The 16,194-nt window shown below is 44.3% G+C and overlaps 1 protein-coding gene across 13 annotated transcripts in view; it reads right to left on the bottom strand.

Moving 5' to 3' along the window:
• Window positions 1-16,194, bottom strand: part of osbpl8 (oxysterol binding protein like 8) — a 169,847-nt gene that overhangs the window by 39,707 nt on the left and 113,946 nt on the right. For all 13 annotated transcript variants that reach the window (XM_033037977.1, XM_033037978.1, XM_033037989.1 and 10 more), the window contains 4 exons: window positions 13,114-13,184; window positions 8,934-9,014; window positions 7,300-7,401; window positions 6,361-6,564 (listed from right to left, as the gene is read on the bottom strand). In XM_033037977.1, coding sequence (XP_032893868.1) covers window positions 6,361-6,564; window positions 7,300-7,401; window positions 8,934-9,014; window positions 13,114-13,184 — 458 coding nt within the window. The remainder of the gene's footprint in view (window positions 1-6,360; window positions 6,565-7,299; window positions 7,402-8,933; window positions 9,015-13,113; window positions 13,185-16,194) is intronic.

The raw sequence follows: 16,194 nt of genomic DNA, 5'->3' as shown, positions 1-16,194 counted from the left end.
TCCGATTAAAGATAGTCCAAGGGTCTCCAATTTGAAAGATGGTAGGTCAGGAGTGCTCTATAGTTGGTGATAGGATGGTTCAGTTGCCTGATAATAGCTGGGAAGAAACTGTCCCTGAATCTGAAGGTGTGCATTTTCACACTTCTGTGCTTTTTGCCTGATAGGAGAGGGGAGAAGAAGGAGTGACCGGGGTGAGACTCATCCCTGGTTATGCTGGTGGCAGGGGAGGTTGGTTTGTGCGATGGTCTGGGCTGCGTTCACAATTCTCTGCAATTTCTTGCAGTCTTGGATGGAGTTTTTCCCAAACCAGGTGGAGCATGTTGAAGATTAGAACCTACACTTTTAGACATTAGAGATTCAGCGCTGAAACAGCCCTACGCTAGCACTACCATACACACTAGGGATAATTTACAATTTTACCAACGCCAAATAACCTACAAACCTGTACGTCTTTGGAGTGTGGGGGAAACGGGAACAACCAGAGAAAACCCACGCAGTCACAGGGAGAACGTACATAGAAAACATAGAAATTAGGTGCAGGAGTAGGCCATTCGGCCCTTCGAGCCTGCACCGCCATTCAATATGATCATGGCTGATCATCCAACTCAGTATCCCGTACCTGCCTTCTCTCCATACCCTCTGATCCCCTTAGCCACAAGGGCCACATCTAACTCCCTCTTAAATATAGCCAATGAACTGGCCTCGACTACCCTCTGTGGCAGAGAGTTCCAGAGATTCACCACTCTCTGTGTGAAAAAAGTTCTTCTCATCTCGGTTTTAAAGGATTTCCCCCTTATCCTTAAGCTGTGACCCCTTGTCCTGGACTTCCCCAACATCGGGAGCAATCTTCCTGCATCTAGCCTGTCCAACCCCTTAAGAATTTTATAAGTTTCTATAAGATCCCCTCTCAATCTCCTAAATTCTAGAGAGTATAAACCAAGTCTATCCAGTCTTTCTTCACAAGACAGTCCTGACATCCCAGGAATCAGTCTGGTGAACCTTCTCTGCACTCCCTCTAGGGCAATAATGTCCTTCCTCAGATTTGGAGACCAAAACTGTACGCAATACTCCAGGTGTGGTCTCACCAAGACCCTGTACAACTGCAGTAGAACCTCCCTGCTCCTATACTCAAATCCTTTTGCTATGAAAGCTAACATACCATTCGCTTTCTTCACTGCCTGCTGCAACTGCATGCCTACTTTCAATGACTGGTGTACCATGACACACAGGTCTCGCTGCATCTCCCCTTTTCCTAGTCGGCCACCATTTAGATAATAGTCTGCTTTCCTGTTTTTGCCACCAAAATGGATAACCTCACATTTATCCACATTATACTGCATCTGCCAAACATTTGCCCACTCACCCAGCCTATCCAAGTCACCTTGCAGTCTCCTTAGATTAGATTAGATTAGATTAGATTCGTTTTATTGTCATTCAGACCTTTCGGTCTGAACGAAATTTTGTTTCCCTGCAGTCATACATATAATTTTTAAAAATGGCAAAAACACACAATCAACACAAATTTAACATCCACCACAGTGAGTTCACCAAACACCTCCTCACTGTGGTGGAAGGCAAAATCTTAAAGTCTCTGTCTCTTCCCCCTTTGTTCTCCCTCTGCGCCGAGGCGACGGTTCAAACTCCGCGGGTGGTTGCTGCCTCCGCCGCAACTCCAGGGCCGAGTCGGGTCTCCGCCGCTGCTGCTGCTGCTGCCGCCACCGCAGCTTCTGTGCCGAGCCGGGTCTCCGCTGCCGCTGCTGTTGCTGCTACAGCTCCAGGGCCGAGTCAGGTCTCCGCTGCCGCTGCTGTTGCTGCTACAGCTCCAGGGCCGAGCCGGGTCTCCGCTGCCGCTGCTGCCGCCACAGCTTCTGTGCCGAGCCGGGTCTCCGCTGCCGCTGCTGCCGCCGCCACCGCTCCAGGGCCGAGCCGGGTCTCCGCTGCCGCTGCTGCCGCCGCCACCGCTCCAGGGCCGAGTCAGGTCTCCGCTGCCGCTGCTGCCGCCGCCACAGCTTCTGTGCCGAGTCAGGTCTCCGCTGCCGCTGCTGCCGCCGCCACAGTTTCGGGGCCGAGTCAGGTCTCCGCTGCCGCTGCTGCCGCTGCTACAGCTCCAGGACCGAGTCAGGTCTCCGCTGCCGCCGCTGTTGCTGCTACAGCTCCGATGTCGCCAGCTCCGCCATTAGGCCTCGGCGCAGACGGAGACGGGGAATACGACCGAAGAAAAAGTCGCATCCCCCGAAGGAAGAGACCAAAACATGTTTCTCCCACCCCACCCACACACATACACAACTTAATAAAACAAAATTAACTAAAACATGACAATGAACAAAACGAAAGAAAAAAAACAGACGGACTGCAGGTGGGCCGCAGCTGTTAAGCCAGCTAACACTGCCCCCCAGCTTAGTGTCATCCGCAAACTTGGAGATATTGCCTTCAATTCCCTCATCCAGATCATTAATATATATTGTAAATAGCTGGGGTCCCAGCACTGAGCCTTGCGGTACCCCACTAGTCACTGCCTGCCATTGTGAAAAGGACCCGTTTACTCCTACTCTTTGCTTCCTGTTTGCCAGCCAGTTCTCTATCCACTATCCAGCCTTCTGGAAGATTGCTCCCGATGTTGGGGAAGTCCAGGACAAGGGGTCACAGCTTAAGGATAAGGGGGAAATCTTTTAAAACCGAGATGAGAAGAACTTTTTTCACACAGAGAGTGGTGAATCTCTGGAACTCCCTGCCACAGAGGGTAGTCAAGGCCAGTTCATTGGCTACATTTAAGAGGGAGTTAGATGTGGCCCTTGTGGCTAAGGGGATCAGAGGGTATGGAGAGAAGGCAGGTACGCGATACTGAGTTGGATGATCAGCCATGATCATATTGAATGGCGGTGCAGGCTCGAAGGGCCGAATGGCCTACTCCTGCACCTAATTTCCATGTTTCTAATACTGAACCCCCAATGCCGTGTGCTTTAAGTTTGTATACTAATCTCTTATGTGGGACCTTGTCGAAAGCCTTCTGGAAGTCCAGATACACCACATCCACTGGTTCTCCCCTATCCACGCTACTAGTTACATCCTCGAAAAATTCTATAAGATTCGTCAGACATGATTTACCTTTTGTAAATCCATGCTGACTTTGTCCAATGATTTCACCACTTTCCAAATGTGCTGCTATCCCATCTTTAATAACTGACTCTAGTAGTTTCCCCACTACCGATGTTAGACTAACTGGTCTGTAATTCCCGTTTTCTCTCTCCCTCCCTTCTTAAAAAGTGGGGTTACGTTTGCTACCCGCCAATCCTCAGGAACTACTCCAGAATCTAAAGAGTTTTGAAAGATTATTACTAATGCATCCACTATTTCTGGAGCTACTTCCTTAAGTACTCTGGGATGCAGCCTATCTGGCCCTGGGGATTTATCGGCCTTTAATCCATTCAATTTATCCAACACCACTTCCCGGCTAACCTGGATTTCACTCAATTCCTCCAACTCCTTTGACCCGCGGTCCCCTGCTATTTCCGGCAGATTATTTATGTCTTCCTTAGTGAAGACGGAACCAAAGTAGTTATTCAATTGGTCCGCCATATCCTTGTTCCCCATGATCAACTCACCTGTTTCTGACTGCAAGGGACCTACATTTATTTTAACTAATCTCTTTCTTTTCACATATCTATAAAAACTTTTGCAGTCAGTTTTTATTTTCCCTGCCAGTTTTCTTTCATAATCTATTTTTCCTTTCCTAATTAAGCCCTTTGTCCTCCTCTGCTGGTCTCTGAATTTCTCCCAGTCCTCCGGTATGCTGCTTTTTCTGGCTAATTTGTACGCATCATCCTTCGCTTTGATACTATCCCTGATTTCCCTTGTTATCCACGGATGCACTACCTTCCCTGATTTATTCTTTTGCCAAACTGGGATGAACAATTTTTGTAGTTCATCCATGCAGTCTTTAAATCTTCCATTGCATATCCACCATCAACCCTTTTAGAATTAATTGCCAGTCAATCTTGGCCAATTCACGTCTCATACCCTCAAAGTTACCTTTCTTTAAGTTCAGAACCATTGTTTCTGAATTAACAATGTCACTCTCCATCCTAATGAAGAACTCAACCATATTATGGTCACTCTTGCCCAAGGGGGCACGTACAACAAGACTGCTAACTAACCCTTCCTCATTACTCAATACCCAGTCTAAAATAGCCTGCTCTCTCGTTGGTTCCTCTACATGTTGATTTAGATAACTATCCCGCATACATTCCAAGAAATCCTCTTCCTCAGCACCCCTGCCAATTTGATTCACCCAATCTATATGTAGATTGAAGTCACCCATTATAACGGTTTTGCCTTTGTCGCACGCATTTCTAATTTCCTGTTTGATACCATCTCCAACTTCACTACTACTGTTAGGTGGCCTGTACACAACACCCACCAGCGTTTTCTGCCCCTTAGTGTTTCGCAGCTCTACCCATACCGATTCCACATCCTCCAAACTAATGTCCTTCCTTTCCATTGCGTTAATCTCCTCTCTAATCAGCAACGCTACCCCACCTCCTTTTCCTTTCTCTCTATCCCTCCTGAATATTGAATATCCCTGGATGTTCAGCTCCCAGCCTTGGTCACCCTGGAGCCATGGCTCCGTGATCCCAACTATATCATAGTCATTAATAGCTATCTGCACATTCAACTCATCCACCTTATTACGAATGCTCCTTGCATTGAGACACAAAGCCTTCAGGCTTGTTTTTACAACACTCTTACCCCTTATACAATTATGTTGAAAAGTGGCCCTTTTTGATTTTTGCCCTGGTTTTGTCTGCCTGCCACTTTTACTTTTCACCTTGCTACCTATTGCTTCTACCCTCATTTTACACCCCTCTGTCTCTACGCTCACACATTTAAGAAACCCTTTCCCTTTAACTCCATCCTCCACTGTCCCATTCGACACCCCACCCCCCTTATTCAGTTTAAAACCACCCATGTAGCAGTGGCAAACCTGCCTGCCAGAATGCTGGTCCCACACCTGTTAAGATGCAATCCGTCCCTTTTGTACAGTTCCCCCTTACCCCAAAATAGATCCCAGTGATCTAAGAATCTAAATCCCTGCCCCGTGCACCAGTTCCTCAGCCACACATTCAGGTCCTGTATCTCCCTGTTCCTGCTCTCGCCAGCACGAGGAACTGGAAGCAAACCGGAGATAATAACCCTGGAGGTCCTGCTTTTCAGCATTTTTCCGAGCTCTCTAAAGTCACGCTGCAGAATATTCATCCCCTTCTTTCCGACATCGTTTGTGCCGACATGCACTACCACTTCCGGATGTTCACCTTCGCCCTTGAGGATTTTCTGCACACTGTCCGTGACATCCTGGATCCTGGCACCAGGAAGGCAGCACACCATCCTCGCATCCCGTCTGTTGCCGCAGAAACCCCTGTCCGTACCTCTCACAATGGAGTCTCCCACTACAATGGCGTTGCCTGCCTTAGGCCTTTTTGGTTTTGGCTCAACAGCCCTATTCGCATCACAAGCCAGTCCGCCGCCCAGTGTAAACACCTCTTCTGTCCCGACAGCTTCTAAGTGGGTGAACCTGTTCACAAGAGGTACAACACCCGGGGAAGTTGGCATTCCATGCTTCCCTCCCGTTCTCACTGTCTCCCACCTTCTCTCTTCCAGTACCTTAGGTGTAACAATCATACTGTAGGAACGACTCCGTTTCTCGGACGAACCGGAGGTCATCCACTTGCTTCTCAAGTTCCCCAACACGGCCCTTCAGGAGCTCTACCTGGATGCACTTCTCGCATTTGTAGCAGCCAGAGGCACCAGCGGTGTCCTTGACCTCCCACATACTGCAAGCATCGCACTGAATCAGCTTGCCTGACATCTCCTTCTTTCGTCTCTACCTCTCAAGCGTATTGCGTGGTCTCCTCTCCTCAGCCTCCTCGCCAAAGACTCACAGGGCACTTCCCTCACAAGGCCGCTCGCTAAGAGCCGTCTTGCTTAAATTGACTGATAAATTGCCTGATTTCCCAATTTACAAACCAAATTCCTCAGTTTTCAACTGTTTTCCCAGCACTGATTCACTTCTCTCCTCCCACTTGGGCTAGAGCCAATCAGTCGTATCTCTTGCTAAGCTCCTGCTGCTGTTGCTCCCAAACCTACAGCAGTACAAACTCACTACAGACAGCAGCTGTAGTCAGGATCGAACCTGGGCCTCTGGCGCTGCGAGGCAGCAACTCAACCGCATTGCCACTGTGCCGGCCCTTTTTTTGAAATTATAAAACAAACAAACACACACACACACACACAGTTCAGCATCCTGGCTTCTGTTCTGAGTTGCCATCATGTACTGCTGGAGAGAGAAAAGATGCCCCAACAAACCTTCACGGCCCAGATAGATTGTTCCAAGGGATGGAAGACTTTAAAGCAGAAGCCGTCCTTCTTTGATGGTCTTTCAATGAGCTCACAGGCATTCAGAAGCACCGTCCCCACCCACTGGCCATTCTTTGGCGTTTTGTAGATCAGCAATATGCCAGGCTTCAGGACACACCACAGTTTTGTCCAACTCTTCAAAGTTCCACGGATCTGACAAAAGATGAAGTACTTTTTTGTTGAGCTAAAAGGATTGAATACGAGTGAAAATACAAAGCATATTTTCACTGTTAATGCATCAGAAAGATAGATACCAATTTTCATGAGTTTGACCAGAAATAACCTGGCTCAAAGCTGAAAACATGCAAAAATCCTTTCCCAATGAATTTGTCAAAACTATCAAAGGGATATGATAAAAAAAATACGTAAAGCGCTGGAGTAATGTCGTGGGTCAGGCAGCAGGTCTGGAGATCATGGCTAGGCCTTGTTTTGGTTTGGGACCCTTCTTCAGACTGATTGTAGCAAGGAAGAGAAAAGTGGAAAAGAGATGGGAGCAGGATGAAGCCTGGCACGTGAAAAGGTGGATACATGTACGGAGTGCGATGATTGGCAGATGGGCGGACAAAGGGGCGATAAGCAGCGACTAAAGGAGCCAAAAAGGAGCCATGGAAACAAAGGGCGTTGACAAGGAGAAGAAGAGTGAATTGTCAAGCCAGAGGGAGGAATATGTGAAAGGGTTGGGGGAAAGGGAACTGAGATAGTGGGGGAATGGGTGTGCAGCAGGGTTGGAAAAGGGGGGGTGGAGAAATAAGATACAATGGGGAGAGGTGTAACCTAAACTTGGAGAACTCAATATTCACCTAAAATGGGAGATTTTGATGTTCAATCTAAAATGGGAGAAGTCAAAGTTCATCTAATGCTCCCTACAGCAGAAAGCTGCTCACTCACCTTTAGCCAGTCCGCCATCACGATTACAGATGGATCAGTAATGCTGCTAAGCAGTTCTTTGGTGGCTCTTTTCTTCTCTTCTCTGTAATTTTTCTTTTGAACCTGGAAGCAGAATAATCACTTAATAAAGATCTGCATGAAGGCTAACATCGCTAAGTTTAGGTCTGCTGCAACTAGACAATGCCAAACAGTTCAGTGAGGCTTACATTTGTTTGGAAGTTGGTGGTGATGGTGGAGCTAATGAGCAAGAAGAATAAAGAAACATATTGAGAGAAAAGAGATGGCAGGTGCTCGAATCTTGAGCAAATCACAGAGTGCTGGAGGTGCTCAGCGGGTCAGGCAGCATCTCTGGAGGGAATGGACTGATGACATTTTAGATCGAGACCCTTCTTGAGACCGATCGAGTAGCAGGAGAAAGCTGGAAAGAGGTGGGCCAGGACAAAGCCCAGCAAGTGATAGGCAAGTGAACTGGAAGCGAAAAAAGGCCAGAACAAATCATCGCCTGCAACAGATGACCACTGGAAGGATGGAGTCCACAATGACCCATTGTTGGCTGGGAAAGATGTGCTAACTATAGGGATACAAGGATGCAAACTGGTAGGATGACTAAGGTGTGTGGGGGGGAGGGAAGAGGGGAAGGGATGGAATGCAGGAGTTACTTGAAATGAGTAAAATCAACATTCATACCACTGGGTTATAAACTGCCCAAGATACAGGTGAGGGGGGTGTGATTGGCAGATGGGTGGAGATAGCGACAAAGGCTAGAGTCGAAAAGGAGACAAATGGGTGTCAGATAAGGACGGAAGAATTAGAGTGAAACTCAAAGATGGGGGGACATGGAGGAAAGGGATTAAGGGGAGGGGAAAGAGGAGAGATAAAAGAGATGTGGGGAACCTGAAGAAGGGGAGATCAGCAGAAGGAGGGGAATGAAGGATCAGGGTGACAGGAGAAATGTGCGTGTGGCAGAATTACTTGAAATTGGGGATGGGGGGGGGGCGAGTGTTTAGCAAAATGGCTGCAAAGTCTCCGCTTGGTACTCGATGATGTTAAGGAGGTAATATATGTTTTCTACTGAGAGGTGCACAAAGGACAGTAGACATGCAACTAAAATGAATATTTCACTCAATGGAATTTGCTCTCGTGGTGTATCACCCTTATCCTGCAAGTGAAATTACCTTTACTATGTCGGTGATATCTGGCTCGGATATCTCTCCAACTTCAATAAACCCAGTTGAATCAAGCTCGAACTGATGAAATATAAATGTAGATTCTTTGCTGACTACAAAGCAGGGAGTTTCAATTCAATCTCAGTGTAGTGAGATTGCTAGCGTGGCAAAAGAAATAGCACAACGAAGCTGCGAAAAATTCTCTTCTGTGTCTAGCCACTGTGGGCGAGGAATATAGATTTTACAACAGGCAGCTATTCCTGTAAACCCTGAACATTGATGCATATTTATTTGAAACATAAAGAGAAACACACATACGCTGTGTAGAAATTGTCTTCCGAGAATCATTATTATTTTGGGAAGCCGAACATCTGTGCACAATTCTGCAATTCAAGTTTGGCATGAGGGTGAAATTGTGAAGTTTTAAGGCACAGACAATTTTGGTAGAATTTGTAGAATATAACTTGCCTTAAGAGACTCCTTCTTTGTGAGTTTACTTCCAGGTGAGACAAGATCCTTTTCCGTTCCATTGTACAGCTTTGACTCCGACTGCAGGCAAGCAAAGTTATAATAAAAATGGAGAATTTGAATTTTGTGGAGAAAAGAAAGAGCTGAAGATGGCTGGATCTCAACAGGTACATCTCAACAGAAATCATTTAAGAAAAAGAAAGAAAGTACAGCCGGCCAAAATGATGAGCATTCTAACCACAATTTATATTATGTGTAAACATTTTATTAACCATCTTGCTTACCCTTGGCTATAGCTTTCAGATGCAGCTTACCAAAATCCATTATTTGGCGAGCTAAACTATTTCCTATACAGAATGATGGAAAGAGTAGGAAGCTGAAGGAAGGAGTGATTCAATCTTATGAAGCTCCTCAGGTTAAAATTAGAAGCAGGTTAAAAATTATATGAGACCTGACAAAAAGCAAGTTGTGTGGGAGAGATAAGTATAATCTAAGGGGGATACATAAGTTTAAATGAAATGGAGTCAGTCACTGGAAGATTTTATAGCAACCAGAGCCAACATAGCAGATAGGTGGCAATATGCTCACATAAGGCTGTGTCAACAAATAGACACCGTTTGGGTTGAAGTCAATGCTAAAAGAATTCTACTTTTTTTCCTATAAATCTACCAGGTGTGGCCAGAACGAAAGCTACAAAAAGGAAAGACTGAAATTTGTTTCCAAATATTTATGTTGATCAGAAACCAAACACAAGAGCCACAGGGCTTCGCATTGAAGAGTAGATGCATCTTCGAAATCTCAAAGCAGGTGCATTTCTCCAAGGACTGTGCAGTTCAGGCTGCTTGTGAACTTTATTTCAAGACAACAAAGTCAATGGTGGAACAGCCAAAGACATTGAAAGAAAACACAAAACATCACAAAATAAGTTAGGTTTTCTTTAATAAGAAGTTCTACAGCTAAATGGGCAATGAAAAGCAGAGTGTCAGTGTCCATTTTCCAAGACTACCGAAGAGGGCAGTCCAAATTTTGATTTGACATCTCATCCCTTAATCGTGTCTGAATATGTCTACATTTTTGTGCTTGAATCTCTGGAGCGACACTTAAACCGACTTTATCCCATACTTTAAGACAATGGTAGAGTAACGACACAGGGTGATTTAAATTTTAAAAAATTGTTAAACTATTATTCTCTCCAGTAATGCAAGACTACCTGAACTGTAGTCCCAGGGATCCAAGGAGCTGATCAGGTTGCATTTTAATTAGTCACGTGTCTGATACTGAAGCAGACACCTGCGTTAACAGCAACAAAGCTTTGAAATCTCAAAGGTGAATCTTTAGTCAGAGGGTGGTGAATCTGTAGAATTCATTGCTACAGACAGCTGTGTCAATGGATATTTTTAAGATGGAGATTGACAGATTCTTCATTAGTATGGATGTCAGGGATTATGGGGAGAAGGCAGGAGAATGGGGTTAAGAGGGAATGATAGATCAGTCATGATTGAATGGCGGAGTAAACTTGATAGGCTGAATGGCTTAATTCTGCTCCTATAACTTATGAGATATCTGCTACAGCTTTTAAACTAATTATGTATTTGGCTGACAAATAATATATTTTTTAAAAGACACTAAGTGCTGAAGTAACTCAGTGGTCCAGGCACCATCTCTGGTGAAAATGGATGTGATGTTTCGGGCCTTCTTTAGACTGATTGTGGGGGTGGGGGGGGGGGGGCAGGACAAAGCAGACAGGTAATAAGGTGATATAGGAAGGGTGGGTTTTGATAGGCAGATGGTGGACATATGAAAGAGATGACAAGACCTGAGGCAAAAGGAATGGAGAGTTGCGAGTTGTGAAGTGAGAGGAAGGTTCTTTCTTTTCAGTCCTGGCCTTTGTCCACCTTTCTGTCTGCCTATCAAAAAAACCCACTCACCTGTATCAATCTATTGGGCTACCAGGCTTTGCCCTGCGCCAGCTATTTTCCAGCATTCTTCTCCCCACCCACCCCCCACCCCCATCAGCCTGAAGAACGTTCCCAACCCAAAACGTCATCAATCCATGTTCTCCGGAGATGTTGCCTGATCCGCTGAGTTACTCTTGAACTTTGTGTCTTTTTTGCAAACCAGCATCTGCAGATCCTTGTATCTGACAAATAACATCTGTATGTTTTATATTACTTTATTCAAAAGCTCTGGGAAGAATCTTTCTGACATGTGTACAACAAATAGTACAAATAAACAGAAAAACAGTGAACCTGCCTGCATCAGGCAATGCAATGTCAAATTTGCCAGTGAGGTTTGACTTGGTTCCAAACTTTAAGGCATAAATTCTTATGGGGTCAGTCATTTAGACTCCCGTCTTTGAATCTGACCTTTGTAGAAACAGCACAAACATCTAGGTTGACACTTCAGTGACACCATCTTTCAGATACAATATGAACTTGAAATGAATGAAATGCAATGTATAACATCCCAAATGAATGATGCGGTCTTCCTGAGATCACAATCATAGTATTTTCTTCCCACGGAAGGAAACATAATATTTACAAAACACACTTCAGGATACTGTAAAGCCACTTTGAAGCCAATGAGGTTTCTTTAACAGTGGTTAACAGTTGCAAAGAAGCAAAAAAAAAGAAAAAAGGACGGCACGGTGGTGCAGCAGTAGAGTTGCTGCGCTTACAGCATCGGAGACCCGGGTTCAATCCCGACTACGGGCGCTGTCTGTACGGAGTTTATAAGTTCTCCCCGTGACCTGCGTGGATTTTTTTCTCTGAGATCTTCGGTTTCCTCCCACACTCCAAAAACGTACAGGTTTGTAGGTTAATTGGCTTGGTGTATGCGTAAATTGTCCCTAGTGTTAATGTGCGGGGATCACTGGTTGGTGCAGACTCGGTGGGCAGAAGGGCCTGTTTCCGCACTGTATCTCTAAACTAAACTAAAACATCAGTTAACCTTCGCAAACAGCAACTCCAGGAGTAGTACTAGATTACCTTTGGCTATTACAGGTAATCAGGATAATGCTTTTTGGAGGTCAGCAGAAATACCAATGTCAAACGTTCCAATTTTTAACATGGCTGCCATTCACTGTTACCCAATAAATTTGCCTTATAATCTCATGGGCACGAATTAATGGTGTCAGAAAAGACTCTAGCAAATCACCTGGCTGGTATCTTTGAAGCTGGTAGCTCCTGCTGGAAAACATGGCATCAGCAGCCCTCCAATCCCTTTGATGAACGATTATTTTTAGCATCCATACTTTCCAGGAAAGGTCTGAATATACTTTTTTCACCTTGAAGCCCAGTGTCCTAATGCTACCATGCTAAAAAGTGGAAGCACTTCTGAATATAACTGATGGCAAGCTGGAAGGCTCCCAAGTCCATTCAAATAAGGCTTGGACGACAGATGGCACAATGGGCTAAGTGTTCGGCTGGCAACCGGAAGGTAGCTGGTTCGAATCCCGCTTGGAGTGCATACTGTCGTTGTGTCCTTGGGCAAGACACTTCACCCACCTTTGCCTGTGTGTGTGTGAATGTAATTATGTGAAGCACTTTGGGGTCAATGCAAGTTGACTAAAAATGTGCTATATAAATAAAGAAATTTAATTTAATTTAAGGCACACAAGTTCTCAATTGTCACAATCATAGTATTTTGTAATCTGTTACCCAAAGGTTGAGTTGCTATCCAAGACTGGCGCTTGTCTGACTGAGTATCAATGGCTGCAAAGTGATTTACAATGTCCTGAGGATGTCTTAAATTGCAAGTCTTCCCAACAAAAAATTCCCTTTGCCAAGTTCAGAAAGGGCACTTTAACCATTTGGAATATTGCGGCTTGTGCATATAGTTGCGTGGATCAATGTGAAAATAATTGAAAATCTATTCTGGCAACACTTCAATAAAGTGGTTATCCAAGTTTTGAGTTTTACTGATTGGCGATAAGTCTGATCTGGTAAAGTACATATTCCTCTATCATTGTTGAAGTTACACATGTTCACAAAAGCATGCCAGTACATTAGATCACTCATCCTCTTACAGCCTATCTTATCAGGCTTCCCACTGCCATAAGTGCAGTCATGTTGTTTACATTTAATGGAATTAATTGTAAACCTCACTCCAAATGTCAACCTGCATTTGTCAGTGAAGACAGTGAGTGCCATGACACAGAAAAACACAAAATATATTGTACCTTGCTTTTTGATATCGTGTGAGTTGAGTCATCCTTTGATAAGGACACATCATCTCTGCCTCGGTCCAAGCCTAAAAGAAAAGGCCCTTAATTAACATTAAGCCAAGAAATTATTTTAAAAGGCAGCTGTTACTGATACAGATAATAAATCGCATGAACAAACAAGCACATCACTTTAAAAGTAGACCCACAACATTCAATTCCAAAAATAACAGGGCAAAGAATGAAAGGACACAAAGTGCTGGAGTAACTCAGGGGGTCAGGCAGCATCTCTGGCGAACGTGATGCCTGACCCGATGAGTTACTCCAGCACGTTGTGTCTTGTTTTTGTAAATCAGCATCTGCAGTTACTTGCATCCACAGGGCAAAGAATTAAAAAGCCACATCCAAAACAAAATACTGCAGACTCTGGAAATCTGAAATATTTGCAGCATTTTCTGTTTGACCTCAATATATAAAGCTGGGGCCGACGGTTACTAAAATAGATATGTAAATAATAGCTCAGCAATTTATTTCCATATGGCGTTTACATCCTTAACATCATCTGTACACCTCAAACACGGGGTGTTAGTTTAGTACTCAAGGGACTCGAATTCTGGTGTGAAATCAATCACTGTTAAATCCAGAATATAGATCTTACTGATCAAAGAAATCTCTCCAATTTCAAACATACAGAAGTTTAAAAAGAGAGAAATATGAAGGCTTTGAACAAAGTCAATGCTTTGCACTGAAATATGAAATATTACATTTGAACAATGAATAAAAAAGCACAGCAGAAAATATATTCTTTCAACCAAATAATCACAACGTTTTGGTGTAGATTGGTTGAAGTGAGAAAGCAGAGAGAAAGCACTCAGAGTTTTGTCAGCGGGTGGTTCTCAGGACAGTGGCAACTCTTAATACCAATTCCCTCAGGGTACTTTAATGAACAGTTATTTTCATATTGCTCTCAGAGGAACTTAAAAGTTGTGTTATTAACAATTCAATGCAATCTTGACTTCTATACAACATGTGCACAGCAAAGATGATTATTACTACTCGTTTGTGAAAAAACAATCTGCTGGAGGAATTCAGTGGGTCAGTTAAGTGACCAAATGCAGGGTCTTGACCTGAAATGTTGCCTGTCCATTCCCCTCCACGGATGCTGCCTGACCCACTGAGTTTCAAAAGCAGTGTTTTTGTTGTAGCCTCCACAGTCTCTTGTGTCTCCAGTTTTTTGATGGAATTTGACTAAAGAAAGTATGTTTATCATGAAAATCCACATTTTCATACAGTCCTAAGGGTCTCATGGTCACAACCTGGTGAAATTTCAGCTCATCTTCTAATCAGATGTGCTTTGCAAAGTTCTTAGCTCCTGAAAAAAAACCCCACAGTTTTTTTAAGGAGATGGCATTCTTACCATTCACTGATCAACATATCTTGCAATATACTTTCTCAACTGATACACCATTTTTTCACATTTTCAAAACCTACAGCAATTGATGATGGAGCATGCACGATTTGGAAACTTCTGAAAAGTTCAAGAGTTTTTGCAACAAAAACAAGAGTAGACCACTCAGCTACATGAACCCATTTTGCCAATGTATTAAAATCATAGCCAAGCTGCCCCACATCCCAATCACTTACCCAGTTCTCACGTTCCCTCAATAGATATACTAAATAAGAACATTTCTCCTGTGACTGGAGTTCACAGGTGTTTATTTCACCTGGCATTTATTTTATCTGCTTAAATTTCCAATGTTCATGAACAAGGAAGAAATCCGAATTTAGATTTGGCGATATTCTAGGCAGTAATCAAAATGTTTTTTTAAGGGCCTGCTGATGGCCCCACTTGGCCGTCATTTACGCCACATGCCGGTAGTGACTGATGCGCGACGGTCGCGCGCGTCATCATGCGTCCGCACAGCCGTCTGGAGCGCGTGACGTCATTTGAAGATAGACACAAAATGCAGGAGTAACTCAGCAGGACCTGCAGCATCTCTGGAGAGAAGGAATGGATGATGCTTCGGGTCGAGACACTTCTTCAGTCTGAAGAAGGGTCTCGACCCGAAACGTCACCCATTGCTCCTCTCCAGAGATGCTGCCGGTCCCGCTGAATTACTCCAACATTTTGTATCTATCTCCAATCGTCTTGGCCCCACACTGGAAGTAGGAGTGGGGGCGGATCCGGATCCGCAACGGCCGTGAGCCCCAGGCCAAGTTCGGCGATCGTTTGCCTGCTTCTGCTGCTGTTGGAGGTGAGACGTTGCGCCGCGCCGCGCCAGGGTCTTGGGCCTGTCCCACTTTGGCCGTCAGTTACGCGGCAGGCCGGTGGCGGGCGAAGATTTCGTACAGGACGAAGTCCACACTCCTCCACGCCACTCCACACTCCTCCACACCATTCCATGCGCCCGTCCCGCGCTACCCACACGCTAGCAGGTGGCATAAATGGCGCGCTAATGACGGCCAAGTGGGACAGGCCCTTTACTTAACACCAAAAGCAGCCATTTCTGCTGTAGTAAATTTACAAACTAGAACAAATTCCACTTGCTCTATAAAAATTCACTCGTTTATTTGTTAAGATATCTGTACATTATAGATTTTGGAGCTATTTAAAGTTAACTAACAGCTGAATATCTTGTCAATGTCTCAACATTTTAACCTAAAGGCACTTGCATTAATCTGCAGTGTAGGCCAAGCATGAAATTATGAACAGAGCTGTAGGTAGTCATGACATGAATGTAGTCTGACACTGGATTGTCACACAGACCTGAAATAGGTCTGAATTGATGGATGGATGATGTTTCCATGCTTCCATTCTTTCAGAACAAATCAACAATTTTATAAAAACAAAAATCCAACGTGGCTCCGATAGACACTGATGAATGGTGAAACATGCCAAATAAATATTTTTTTTCTGAATTGTGAAACAGAAGTATCCTTTAAACAAAATCTGCACAAATCTTTAAAACAAGTCTCCTCAACCATGTAATCTTTTGCTGAACAATAAAGAAAGATCATTGAGTTATTAATTAATCATTACCACAAATTCATAACTAGAATTATGCTATTGTTTGCAAAACAGAGTTTAAAGCCTTAGGT

This window comes from Amblyraja radiata, chromosome 19, assembly GCF_010909765.2.
Source record: "Amblyraja radiata isolate CabotCenter1 chromosome 19, sAmbRad1.1.pri, whole genome shotgun sequence".
Taxonomy (NCBI): Eukaryota; Metazoa; Chordata; class Chondrichthyes; order Rajiformes; family Rajidae; genus Amblyraja; species Amblyraja radiata.
Note: the sequence above shows the minus strand (reverse complement) of the source record. Positions and strands in the feature narration are given on the sequence as shown.